Source organism: Camelina sativa, chromosome 6, assembly GCF_000633955.1.
Source record: "Camelina sativa cultivar DH55 chromosome 6, Cs, whole genome shotgun sequence".
NCBI classification, from domain to species: Eukaryota; Viridiplantae; Streptophyta; class Magnoliopsida; order Brassicales; family Brassicaceae; genus Camelina; species Camelina sativa.
Genome location: NC_025690.1, coordinates 11937928 through 11949327, shown reverse-complemented (window position 1 = coordinate 11949327; position 11400 = coordinate 11937928). Strand labels below are relative to the sequence as shown.

Sequence of the window (11400 nt, the reverse complement as noted above, 5' to 3'; positions counted from 1 at the left end):
CGATCATGAGAGAGAGAGAGAGAGAAGAAGAAATAAAGGATCTTCTTTTCCATGGGCGATCGCTGAGATCCCCCTGACGAACATAGCACAAAAATTGTCTTCAATCACGAATCTGATTCGATATTTTATTTGAGCCCCTGATCTGGTAAAAGCTCGATCTTCTTTAGTTGCCGCTTATAACTTTGGGCCTTTGGGGGGGAAAAATCATCTACCTTTGTATTTCTTCTGTGGTAAGAATCAATTAACAAGCCTTTAGTCTCTTCAACGCAGCTAGTGGTGAAGTATTTGTGTTAAACCACATCTGGGTTTTGTCTTAATTGTGTCAAAACCAATTTTTTTTTTTTTTTTTTTTTTTGGCTTTGCTTTGGCNACCACATCTGGGTTTTGTCTTAATTGTGTCAAAACCAATTTTTTTTTTTTTTTTTTTTGTTGGCTTTGCTTTGGCACTAAATCTTATTTAGGTTCGATTTTTGGGAAAGAATTTAACAGTTTTAGTCTACTGAAACACGTTGGTGTAGTGATTATATTGGAAGGAATTTGGAAATTATTCCACAATTTTTATTGTTTGATCTCTCATTGACTTTTGGTGTTTGATATGCTTCTCTACCCAGATTCTTTATGCTTTAGTGTCACAAGTGATAACTTTGATCTTTGATTGGTTTTTGTTTTTATTGAAGGTTTATAATTTATAGTGGAAGTTTGGAATGGTGCTGGTATTGGCATTGGGGGATCTCCATGTACCCCATAGAGCAGCTGATCTACCTCCTAAGTTCAAATCAATGCTTGTCCCTGGGAAGATTCAACACATCATCTGCACTGGAAATCTCTGCATCAAAGTAGGGTTTTCTCAAATTATTAATCTTTACATCTCTATCATGCTTTGTTTTGATTATATAAATTTTGGTTAAGAGTCTATTTTCGTTCTGAATACTACAAGTTTGTCTTGTTTGTGCGTTGTTTTGAACTACATTCTTACTTGGTAGTTTGAGATTTAGCGGAAAATGGAAAAGGAGACTCAATTGTTTGATGTGGAGCTTGTTCTGCATCTTATGGATTTTGCAGATTTTAATTTATACCTGGTAGTGTGAGAGTCGTCGAAAATGGGAAGAGGAATTTCATTACTGTTTTGGTTGGATCAGTGTTAGTTTTAGATTTGCTTGAGCAATGATGGACTTGTGAAGGGATTAACTCAGCAGTGATTAGTTGTTTATGAGAATTCAGTGATGCCCTTTTAGTTGGAAGATGTGTAAAGAAGTTTGTGAGGCGTTTAGTTGATAACCCATCTTAGAGAAGTTGCAGACCTGATTTGTTCTTATGCTGTGAAATCTTTTCTGGTTTATGTTTGTGGTAAGCTTAACATTTTGTGACTGTTTTAGGAAATCCATGATTACTTGAAGACTATCTGTCCTGATTTGCATATAGTTCGAGGGGAGTTTGATGAAGATGCACGATACCCTGAGAATAAAACCTTGACTATCGGTCAATTCAAGCTGGGACTGTGCCATGGCCACCAGGTTCAGTTTTTCTTCTCTTGCACATTTCATTGTGAGCATGTTGCAGCATATCAATATTCCCTAGTTGTATCATACACCATCTGTTTATCAAAATTTCGATTTAAAAACTAAATTTTGCTTGCCTTTACTTCATTGCTTTGTTGGTTTGTGTCCTTACCCAGTGAGTTTCAGTTTTTGCTCGCTTATTGCTACATGCATGATAATGTAATCAGGCTCTGACTGTCACATCAAATAGTTTTTCTCTCAGTCTTTACATTGTCATATGATAAACAATGATACATTGCTTTTGTCTAGATGCCTCTAATCTACACTTGCCTATTCATGATAAAGAATGTGTTTAAGAATAGTAAACGGGAAAGTCAGTTTAAGCACCGTTGATTTTTCATGTCAATGTTTTAGACTAAAACTATGAAAGAGATGACTCGTTTAGGGTTTGATTCTCTATGTACTCATTAAATTTTGTTTTCTGGTTCTTCCACGTTCCTTAGTAAGCAATGGTTTATTAAACTTTATGAACTTACTTGCAGTGGTATGAAAAAGAGCTTCTCTATTTTGCTGTATGTACAGGTAATCCCATGGGGTGATCTAGACTCACTCGCCATGCTTCAGAGACAACTCGGCGTTGACATACTTGTAACAGGCCATACCCACCAGTTCACAGCCTACAAACACGAAGGAGGAGTGGTCATCAACCCGGGATCTGCCACCGGAGCTTACAGCAGCATTAACCAAGACGTTAACCCAAGCTTTGTCCTTATGGACATCGACGGCTTCCGAGCTGTGGTTTACGTCTATGAGCTAATCGATGGAGAGGTTAAAGTCGACAAGATCGAGTTCAAGAAACCTCCCACCTCCAACTCTGCTCCTTAGTCCATTTAAAAAAAAAAACCTGAAACCGTTTTATGTTTTTGTCTGAACTCACTCCTAAAAAATTTGGTACTTTCTTGTGAAAAATAATCTTTTAATTTAACAATTTGGAAATTGAATCACATAGTACAAATATTATGAAAAAATTAATATTTAATTTGAAAAAAATGAAATAATTTGCTGCAAAAGTCGAATAATTTTATTGTCATTACCACGAACTTGTCGAATTATTCATCTACAAGAGATTAAAAAGCATAATAAAATCGATCCCCAAATTTATTATTAATCGTGATAATTAAAAGCCCTAAAAACCCGACCCGATTCGATCTAACCCGACCCGATTAATGAGCGGTGAATCTGAAGAGCATAACATGCAAATAAGTCTCGCCGGGGTTCACAATCTGCGTCGGGAAATTCTTGTGATTGACGGAATCTGGGAAGCCTTGAGTCTCCAAACACAAACCTCCGTATTTCCCATAAACCGCTTTACCTTTTCCGACGACGCGTTTCAACATGTTACTCGTGTAAAACTGAACGCCAGGCTGGTTCGTCCACAGCTCCATCTTCCTCCCTGTGATATCCTCCGTCACAACCGCCGTTTTCCTCAGATGTTTCCCGATAGGTCCGTCGATGATGTAGTTGATGTCGTAACCGCCGGGTAGCTCGTGGATCCGGCTCCCGATCTCGCGTGGCTCGAGGAAATCGTAAGGTGTTCCGGCTATGGAGGTGATTTCGCCGGTTGGGATGAGTGTGTCGTCGACGGGAGTGATTTTATCGGCGAGGAGTTGGATTTTGTGGGAGAGGATGTCGCCGGAGTTGTGGCTACGGAGGTTCCAGTATGTGTGGAGGGCTAAGTTGATTGGTGTTGGTTTGTTTAGTGGCTTTGCTTCCATTTTAACTCAGAGTATGTTTTTACCGATCATGTACGTCACTTTCACCGTCACGTTTCCGGGGAAACCTTTTGAAAAAAATAACCAAAAAATTAAAATTACATTTCAATTGGTTATATATTTTGTTGGTAAATTGGAGAGAGTAATTTTATGGGTTAGATGGTACTTTTTGGTTTTTTTTTTTACCTTCTTCACCGTCGAAGCTGTCGTATTTGAAAGTAATGTGGCTAGTGGGAACGTAGCTTTGGACTGACCAAATCACATCACTGAATCCCTTTGTACCACCTGATTTTTGTAAGAAATTGATTAGTGATAACGTTTTTAAATAAACATAAATGAAATTTCCAACAAAGGAGTAAGTGAGTGAGATCAAATTGAGATAAAAAGTAATAAATACCATGGAGAGTGTTATAGCCGTCGTTGGGACTGGTTTTGTACAGTTGACCATTTAACTTGAACTGAGCACCTCCTATTCTATTAGCCACTCTTCCCACTATTGCTCCAAAATAAGTTGTATCATTCTACAATAAAAATATCCAAAACCGAGGAAATTATTATTACTAAATTTGTTATTTCTAACAGTAAAGCCTAATATCAACGTGGGTTGTGATGAGTCATTGGTTTTGGATTTTAATTATATAAGTGGAGGATATCGAATAACGTGACAATGCTTTTTGAGCCGAACATCTAGGTTCTATCTAAAATTAAAACCCAAAGTTTTGACCAAAAATGTGATATAACAACTAAAAGATCAGGAAAAAGTAATTAATTAATTACCTTGTAACTATCAAGACTATCAAATCCAAGAACAACATCATCTTGCTTTCCTGTGAATCATCATCATAAGAAATATCAGATTTAAAACAGATAAAAAAAAATCAGAAGAGGCAGAGAGGAAGAAAGAGACAGAGAGAGAGACCATGTCTGTCAGGGAGGAGAAGAGAGGTCATGACAGCACCATAGTTAGTGAAGGTAACACTAAAGTTTCCTCTGGTGAGCTTATAGGTTTTGATCTTCTTTTCACAGAGACTGTAATCAACACAACAACATAACAACACCATCAAAACAGATACACTCAGAACGTGTAATGACGACGATGTCTTCTTCACCATTTTTTTCAGATCAATCAAGATCTACTATTGAGTGATGAGAGAGAGAGAGAGAAATGGAAAAAGAAAGAGAGATAATTTTGGATTTTTCTTCTTGTAATGTGTGTGTATCCTATTTATATTACTGTGGATGAGAGAGATGAGACTATTATATTTTTTTTTTATAAGAATCTTCTTTGTAATTTAGATTTGCTCAGAAGATATTTTAGTTGACAAAATAAATTAGTCATTTAAACCATTTTTAGTATTTTTTAATTGTTCTATATTATTTTGTAGAAAAATCTATATTATTTTGTAGAAAAATAATTTTAAGATGTATGTGTGCGTGCTCGTCTCACTGTATTGTTTGAATACTTCTATTTATTTATTTATTTATTTATCACGATTAGATTTATTCTATTTTAGTATATACACATTTTCTCTCTTTTTGAATGTTTCTTTCGTTTTTACTTTTTTTATTTATTGAGTTTTTAGTATGTGTGCGTGCTCGTCGTGGTCACGAACAAAGTCCCCCATTCATAAATGCCTCCCACGGAGGCACGGACCACTTGCCTAAATGGTAAAATTTCTAGAATTTTGATTTGTACGAACTCTCTGGTTTGAAAAGTATATCCGAAATGAATTTGTAGTTTTTGGCAACCAGAGTAAGTTTTAATTTCCAAACCATTCGTTGAAAATTTTAACCACTTAGTTAATTATAAATTATCTTTTAGACATAACTAAAACATTCTTATGCTTATGCCTCTCAATTGTTGGTGAAGGTTTTGTTTTGTATATTTTATACCAAACGTTTTTGAACTTAGCTCCTGCAATCGTATAGGTTTCCTCAACGTTTGTCTCCTTATTATTCAGAAAGAAAAAAAAAATTTGACAAAGTAAATTTTATTTTGATCGATAAAGGAAGAATAGACCAAGAAGCATAGGAATAGGGACAAATGAGAGTTAAGAAAGCGATAACAAAGGGATAAGATGAAGAGACTCGTTTATTATTCGTGGAATATATTACGTCTAAAATGAAGACTATCATGATCATTGAGTTTCCCTTTTTAGAAGTTCGTATTAACTCTTTACGAAAATAAATGATGCTGAATTTTTTTTTTTGGTCGGAATAAATAAATGATGCTGATGCGTAAGATATAACTATTCTTGTTTTTTTTTTTCTTTCGAAAAAGAACTATTGTTGTTAGAAATAACAAATTTAGTAATAATAGTTTGGTATAAAATATTGTTGTTAGAACTATTGTGAGTGTGGAATAGTTTAACAAATTTATTATCAGGCAACTTTTGAGTTGAAAATCTTAGAAAGTGATAATAAATCAATTCAAAAGTTGCCTAATCGAACTAGTGATAATAAATTTGTTAAACTATTCCACATTCACATGTATATTAAAATAAAATTATTGCATCAGTCACAAATTTGTTTAAAATTTATAATGCATTTTTTGATTAATGGATTAGTCACTATATATATATATACGTATATACTATTTTTATCTGCCATATCTTTGAAGTGATGAAATTTTGTCGTATTACTGTAGTTTTTAATAACAAAATCATTTAGACAGCAAAAACGCAGGTGAGTAATATAAATTAATTGAGAATCTTAGAAGTGTCACGTCAATAATACCAAAAAACGACAAGATGAATTTAATAATTTGATTAAAAAAGAGTTGTTTTCTCTTAATCACAATCATAATAAAACTAGTCATTGTCAAAAAAAAAAAAATCATAATAAAACTAGTTGACAAATTTTCTTAGTCCGGTTGTGTATATACAATTATGCATGCTTCCTTCGTATTAAGAGCATATAAGTGGCTAGAGACAGTTATATGAAATATAATTTGTGACTTTGAACTTGAGATAAGACGTAGAAAAGATTGAGATCGATCAAGAGAGGACATTGAAAACATTGTTAGTTAAGAAGTTTGGGTAACCTTTACAAAGACATCTTCAAAAGTTGTCTGCAAGTTTCCGAGCCACCACCGGAAACATTATCTTTACCCTCTCCAATGCATGAAAAAAATGGTTTCTATTAAATCATCCACAAACAAACAGGTTATAAAAAATCTCATAAGATATTTGTAAAATTTTATATTTTGTATATACATTTAGAAGGTTACACACTTATTTGAGTGTATCTCAATATTTTAATTTGTTTAATAAGGTTATATTGAAAGAGAGCATTTAAAAAAATTGTTGTGGGCAAGTGACATTCTAAAAAAACTTATTTTTCATGCAATTTAATACCATAACAAAATAAATACAGTGATGAGCTCTAACCTTGACAAAATGACTTTTCCTTTTATAAAGTTTTAGGAGTCAGAAAGTGGACAAGATTTGACATTTGTAGAACAAAAATATTTGTAATAACAAAATTAATTAGAAATCAAATAATATAAGAAAAATTAGAAAATCAAAACACTGTAAGTAAATAATGGAATTTTGTTGAGTTATCAATTGGAGTAATAGTTGTTTAACATAAGATGAAATTAAGATTGAGATTGGTCAAGAAGATATAGAAGACATTGAAAACGTTGTTAAATTAGCTAAGAAGTTTGAGCAACCTTCACAAAGACATCTTCAAGAGTTGTGTCTGCGAGTCCCCAAGCCACCACCGGAAACATCATCTTTGCCTTCTCCAATGCTTGAAAGACCTCTGCGATCTTCACCTCTTGCTTTTGAAGCTCAAACTTCTGAGTCCCCGCCGTTCGATATATCTTCTTTGCATTCTTAGAAATAGTATCCACTAATTGCTCCACTTCTTGCTCGTGTTCCTCTGAAGTTGTCACAGTCAGTATATAGGATCCTCCATATCGACCCTTCAACTGTCATTAAGGTTTTAGTTAAAGACTGGCTCAAGTTCAGGTTTTGAAATAGGTCGTTAATTCAGCTACTCTCTGTTTATAACGATTTTTAAGTATATATATATATATATAAGATGTGTTTTCGTTATACAGTACCTCCTTTGGATTGCCTATGCATTGCAAACTACCATTAACGAAAATTCCAAGACGATCACATAAAACTTCAGCTTCTTCCATTGAATGTGCTGAAACATAAAACCAAAGCTGAAGTCTTTTTGTATGTTTGTATGATGACATTATATATGTGGCAAACCAAAGGGAGATATGAACACTCACTCGTGAGTATTATCGCCCCTTTTTGTTTAGCCAGTTTTACTACATCCCATAAACTCTTCCTCGAGGCTGGATCAAGCCCGGTGCTTGGCTCATCCATGTAAACAACCTTGACAAACCACAAAAGACATTACAGAAAATAATCTTATCATAGACGATCTTAGATACCAAAAGAGGTTTTTCAAGTTACTTTGGGGTTTCCTATGAGAGAAATGGCAACGCTGAGCCGTCTCTTCATCCCTCCACTGTATTTCCCAACTTGTTTCTCACCAATCCCTCCATGGAAAAGGTTGACACTGCGAAGCGACTCTTCGACAGCCTAATTAAACCCGAGAAAACGATCAATCAGTTTTTACTTTTATACACAAGTCATTCACAAACCAATCTCGTCAAAACATAAAAGTTACTTGTGTCAAGACAACCCCTTTGAGATTCTTGAGCCTTCCATAAAACAGTAGATGTTCCCTTCCACTCAGTTTCTCCCACAAGAGACTGCAGAAAAATCAAATGAAATGGACTAAGAAACAGGACAGCCTCAAAGTAAAAGAAAGGAACAGAGATTATATATAGAGATATTTACTCATGTTGTGGACAGACTCCAATTGTTGTATATATCCGGTCCATATCGGTTAGTATGTCAAGACCTTGGACAAATGCTGTGCCAGACGATGGTTTGATGATTCCTGTCATCTACACAGAAACATTAGTACATATGCCAAAGAGGTTGTCTAGACTCTAGAAGATGCGAGAGATTGCACTCATTAACAGTTGGAGTTTATTAGACATAAAAGATTAATATTCAAACGTACGGACCATGTTGATGAAAGAAGTTTTGCCTGCTCCATTAGGACCAAGCATGCCAAAGCATTCTCCTTGATGTAAAGCCAGAGATAATCCTCTTACCGCAACTTTCTGAGGATTGCCATCCTTACCTGAGTACACCTTCTTGAGATTATTGCATAAAACCGCGCAGTTTGCCGATGATTCAAGTAGATGCTGCTCTACTTTCTCCCTCTGACACCAAAAAAAAAAGATGCATACAAAATCTTACTCATCCTTGTCAATGTTCAAACTGAACTTGATCTTCTTATCTCTCTTAATTTACCTCTTGACACACATCTGGTTTTTCCATTTCAACGACAACTTTTGAAGTTTGGTTGTTAGAGAAGTAGTGATGTTGTTTCTTCTTTGAAGAGTTTTGTCGTAGGAAGAAGAAGAATGGATGTTTCCTAGAGTAAGTGCTTTGATCAATGTAATATGCTGAAACAAGAAGTAACAACCACTCAATGAGCATGATACAAATAACTTGTTTCATTCCATTATTCTCAAAATCTCTCCATCGCATTCCATCAATTCCGCGGTAATCTCCCTCAAATGCAGACTGTGATAACTCATATAGCCCGCGGTATAAAGTAAATCCAGGGTATAACTCCATTGCAATTATCCATCCTCCTAGAGTAACAACAAAAAAAAATCACATGATGAATCATAATATATAAATCTAGCGAATGGTCTGATTCGGGTTTAAGAACTTACTTGGAAAGAGAGGATCTTCCAAGAAGAATTGGAAAAGAAAGATTCCTAGGAGACCGGTTCCAAAGACATATATGTATGCGATAACTGAAATTTCAAATGAAAAATGTAATAGTTCTTAACGAACTTGGTTAATTTGACGAATCTTGAATCATAGCCGGGATAAATACTAAACCTGTAGCCGTTTTAACATCTGAAAACATTGCAGAGGCTAAAAAGGCGAGTGATATTTGAAGATTTATGTATATCAGGAAGAACACAAGTTGGATACTAAAGTCGTTAAGCCTAAAGAAGTTTAACCCTGCAGAAGACTAAAAGCATCAAGAACTGACAAGGAACATTATAAGATTTCACAGGTAACATATTGGATAGAGTTTGAGTTATTCTTCTTACCAATGGCTGAACCGAATATAGCGAAGCACAACATGTAGAGAATTGATACCAGAAGAAAATAAGTGTATGAAACTATCCAGTAAGGAACATCACCAAGTCCATGCATTTTCATCATGATTCTTAACCTCTGTTGTTTCTCATAGACCAGTGTTGTTAAGATCACCTATAATATGATTCAACCGATCAAAGCCGAGAATGAAGAATGATTTAAAATGTTTTCATTCTGATAGTGTAAAGACTTACAGGGAATAATAACAGAATGACCCATGTGAAGAAGAGTGGGCCGATTAGAGAGGCGATATCTAGGCTCAGTTTAGTCTCTGGTTTAGGCATTTCCTTGACATAATCAAATAGTATCTTTGTCTCAGAACCTTTTAGGAACTCAAGATATGCATTAGATGCCTGAAAACGTTACAGAAAAAGAAAAAAAAATACAAATATGAGATTAAGATTGTGTGGTAATTAAATGATAACATCTATGTTTGTGTAAAGGGTTAAGCACAAAATGCACCAGATTAACTAAGCGAGGGACTCGAATCAGAGCCATAGGTCGAACCACTGTATCGTTCTTGTATGTGGAGTTGTACCAAACAGAAACATTGAGATTGTTGCCATTTGTGTTCTGAAAATCAAAAGCTATAAAATGCAAAGAAGTTAAGACATAAAACACTAGCTATTATTACAAAGAAGTGAGATGAGGTGATGAGAATAGACCTCCAGGAAACTCATTGATCTTCTTGTTTGGATTTCCTTTTCGGTAGCCCTTAAAAAGCTCGCTGTTCACATCGGAAGAACTATCCACCCACATATTTAAGCCTTGGACACATTTTACCTCTAAACATAAGAGAGAAATCCTCTGTTTTTATAAGAGCATTCTTGAAAAGATTTTAAGATTTTGATATTGTAAATGGGAAGTTGTTTTGGTATACCTTTAGGGAAAGCAAGAGGTGATTGGTGAGTTAAGGTTGAGAAAGAAGAGTTTGGTGAGCATTCATGTTGGATGTTATAAATGGGAAGATCTGAGATGAAAGCAGAGTCCATATGATTGGTGTATGCAGGGAAAGATGATGAGCCCTGCATATCTATTATAAAGTCAGAGAACGAGAAAACACAAAATTGTATAACCAAGATGCTACATTGCACTTACCAAGACATAATTGGCTAAATTTCCATCAAATTCAGATGATTTGCTTTGCATATTTCCCATTAGAACTGTCAAAACAAACAATTTCATTGTCACATAAGAAAATAAAATTAATATCCCATTAGGGTTTATACCTTTTCCGAGGGACTGATTCTTTCCGGTGAAGAGAAAAGTTGCAGGAAAAGAATGACTCGGTTGTGGGGTCCTGGCTCGGTATTGAGGAGCTGGGATTTGAAGTAACGGAGTCCATTGTGGTGGATTAGGAATGGCGCAAAACGCTGCTTGCTCTGAAGTGGAATACCTTAAGTCACAAGCTTTCTCTTTGCAGCCACATTGACCATGAACGTCGTTGAATTGTGTGTCGAAGAGCATTTGGACAACAAGGAGAAGTAGACAGAGGAAGAAAGGGATCGTGATGAGACGTATATTGCTCCATATGTTCCGTCTCTGCATCAAAGATAAACGAAACTTTATTGTAAAGTTCTTACTCTGTTTTAGCCATTTTAGTTGTTTAAGTATACTGATACCTGGAAAACTAAATTCTTCCTAAGTAAAGCGTCGGCTTGAGTCAAGAAACATGCAGGAATCGAATCCGCCATTACACTGAATGTGAGAAGATTTGATGGACTCGAATAAATTTTCAAGAATCTCTATTTCTTAGATGTGCATACTAATCTAGTAGCTTAATAACAAAAATATCAAGACTTGAGATAACACGTTACTGAAGTGGCATATAGGTATTGGACAATGGCACTGTATTTTCTTGTTAGTCATTGCGTCTAGGTCAAGTAATTTTAATTCTTGCATCTTCTC

At 35.1% G+C, this 11400-nt stretch overlaps 2 protein-coding genes and 1 pseudogene across 5 annotated transcripts; 1 reads left to right on the top strand and 2 right to left on the bottom strand.

The window, feature by feature from the left end:
• Positions 1-2500, top strand: LOC104790988 (vacuolar protein sorting-associated protein 29). Of its 2 annotated transcripts, none has more exons than XM_010516788.2 (4): positions 1-145; positions 678-836; positions 1377-1514; positions 2082-2500. In XM_010516788.2, the coding sequence occupies exons 2-4, from the start codon at positions 705-707 to the stop codon at positions 2382-2384; spliced, it is 573 nt and encodes a 190-aa protein (XP_010515090.1). In that variant the 5' UTR covers positions 1-145; positions 678-704; the 3' UTR covers positions 2385-2500. The 2 variants fall into 2 exon arrangements, with proteins under 2 accessions (XP_010515090.1, XP_010515089.1); XM_010516787.2 differs by having other exon boundaries at positions 1-230.
• LOC104790987 lies at positions 2571-4470 on the bottom strand (annotated as a pseudogene).
• LOC104790986 (ABC transporter A family member 8-like) lies at positions 6809-11226 on the bottom strand. 3 transcript variants are annotated; one of them, XM_010516783.2, is made up of 18 exons: positions 11115-11226; positions 10722-11034; positions 10591-10655; positions 10373-10517; positions 10158-10277; positions 9955-10079; positions 9687-9845; positions 9444-9606; positions 9226-9351; positions 9054-9137; positions 8623-8969; positions 8331-8531; positions 8098-8207; positions 7925-8009; positions 7708-7836; positions 7521-7626; positions 7341-7429; positions 6809-7205 (listed from the first exon to the last, which is right to left on the bottom strand). In XM_010516783.2, the coding sequence occupies exons 1-18, from the start codon at positions 11184-11186 to the stop codon at positions 6927-6929; spliced, it is 2718 nt and encodes a 905-aa protein (XP_010515085.1). In that variant the 5' UTR covers positions 11187-11226; the 3' UTR covers positions 6809-6926. The 3 variants fall into 3 exon arrangements, with proteins under 3 accessions (XP_010515085.1, XP_010515084.1, XP_010515088.1); XM_010516782.2 differs by having other exon boundaries at positions 10591-11034; XM_010516786.2 differs by lacking the exons at positions 10722-11034; positions 11115-11226 and having other exon boundaries at positions 10373-10525.

What these genes read in the sequence shown, in the direction of transcription:
- LOC104790986 (XM_010516782.2), bottom strand. Translation starts at nt 11,186, where the DNA reads ATGGCGGATTCGATTCCTGCATGTTTCTTGACTCAAGCCGACGCTTTA. An exon ending in GATCAATGAGTTTCCTGGAG is followed by an intron (nt 10,080 to 10,157) that starts GTCTATTCTCAT and finishes TGCATTTTATAG; the next exon opens with CTTTTGATTTTCAGAACACA. An exon ending in AGATGTTAAAACGGCTACAG is followed by an intron (nt 9,138 to 9,225) that starts GTTTAGTATTTA and finishes TTGAAATTTCAG; the next exon opens with TTATCGCATACATATATGTC.
- LOC104790988 (XM_010516788.2), top strand. Translation starts at nt 705, where the DNA reads ATGGTGCTGGTATTGGCATTGGGGGATCTCCATGTACCCCATAGAGCA. An exon ending in CTGGAAATCTCTGCATCAAA is followed by an intron (nt 837 to 1,376) that starts GTAGGGTTTTCT and finishes TGACTGTTTTAG; the next exon opens with GAAATCCATGATTACTTGAA. An exon ending in GACTGTGCCATGGCCACCAG is followed by an intron (nt 1,515 to 2,081) that starts GTTCAGTTTTTC and finishes CTGTATGTACAG; the next exon opens with GTAATCCCATGGGGTGATCT.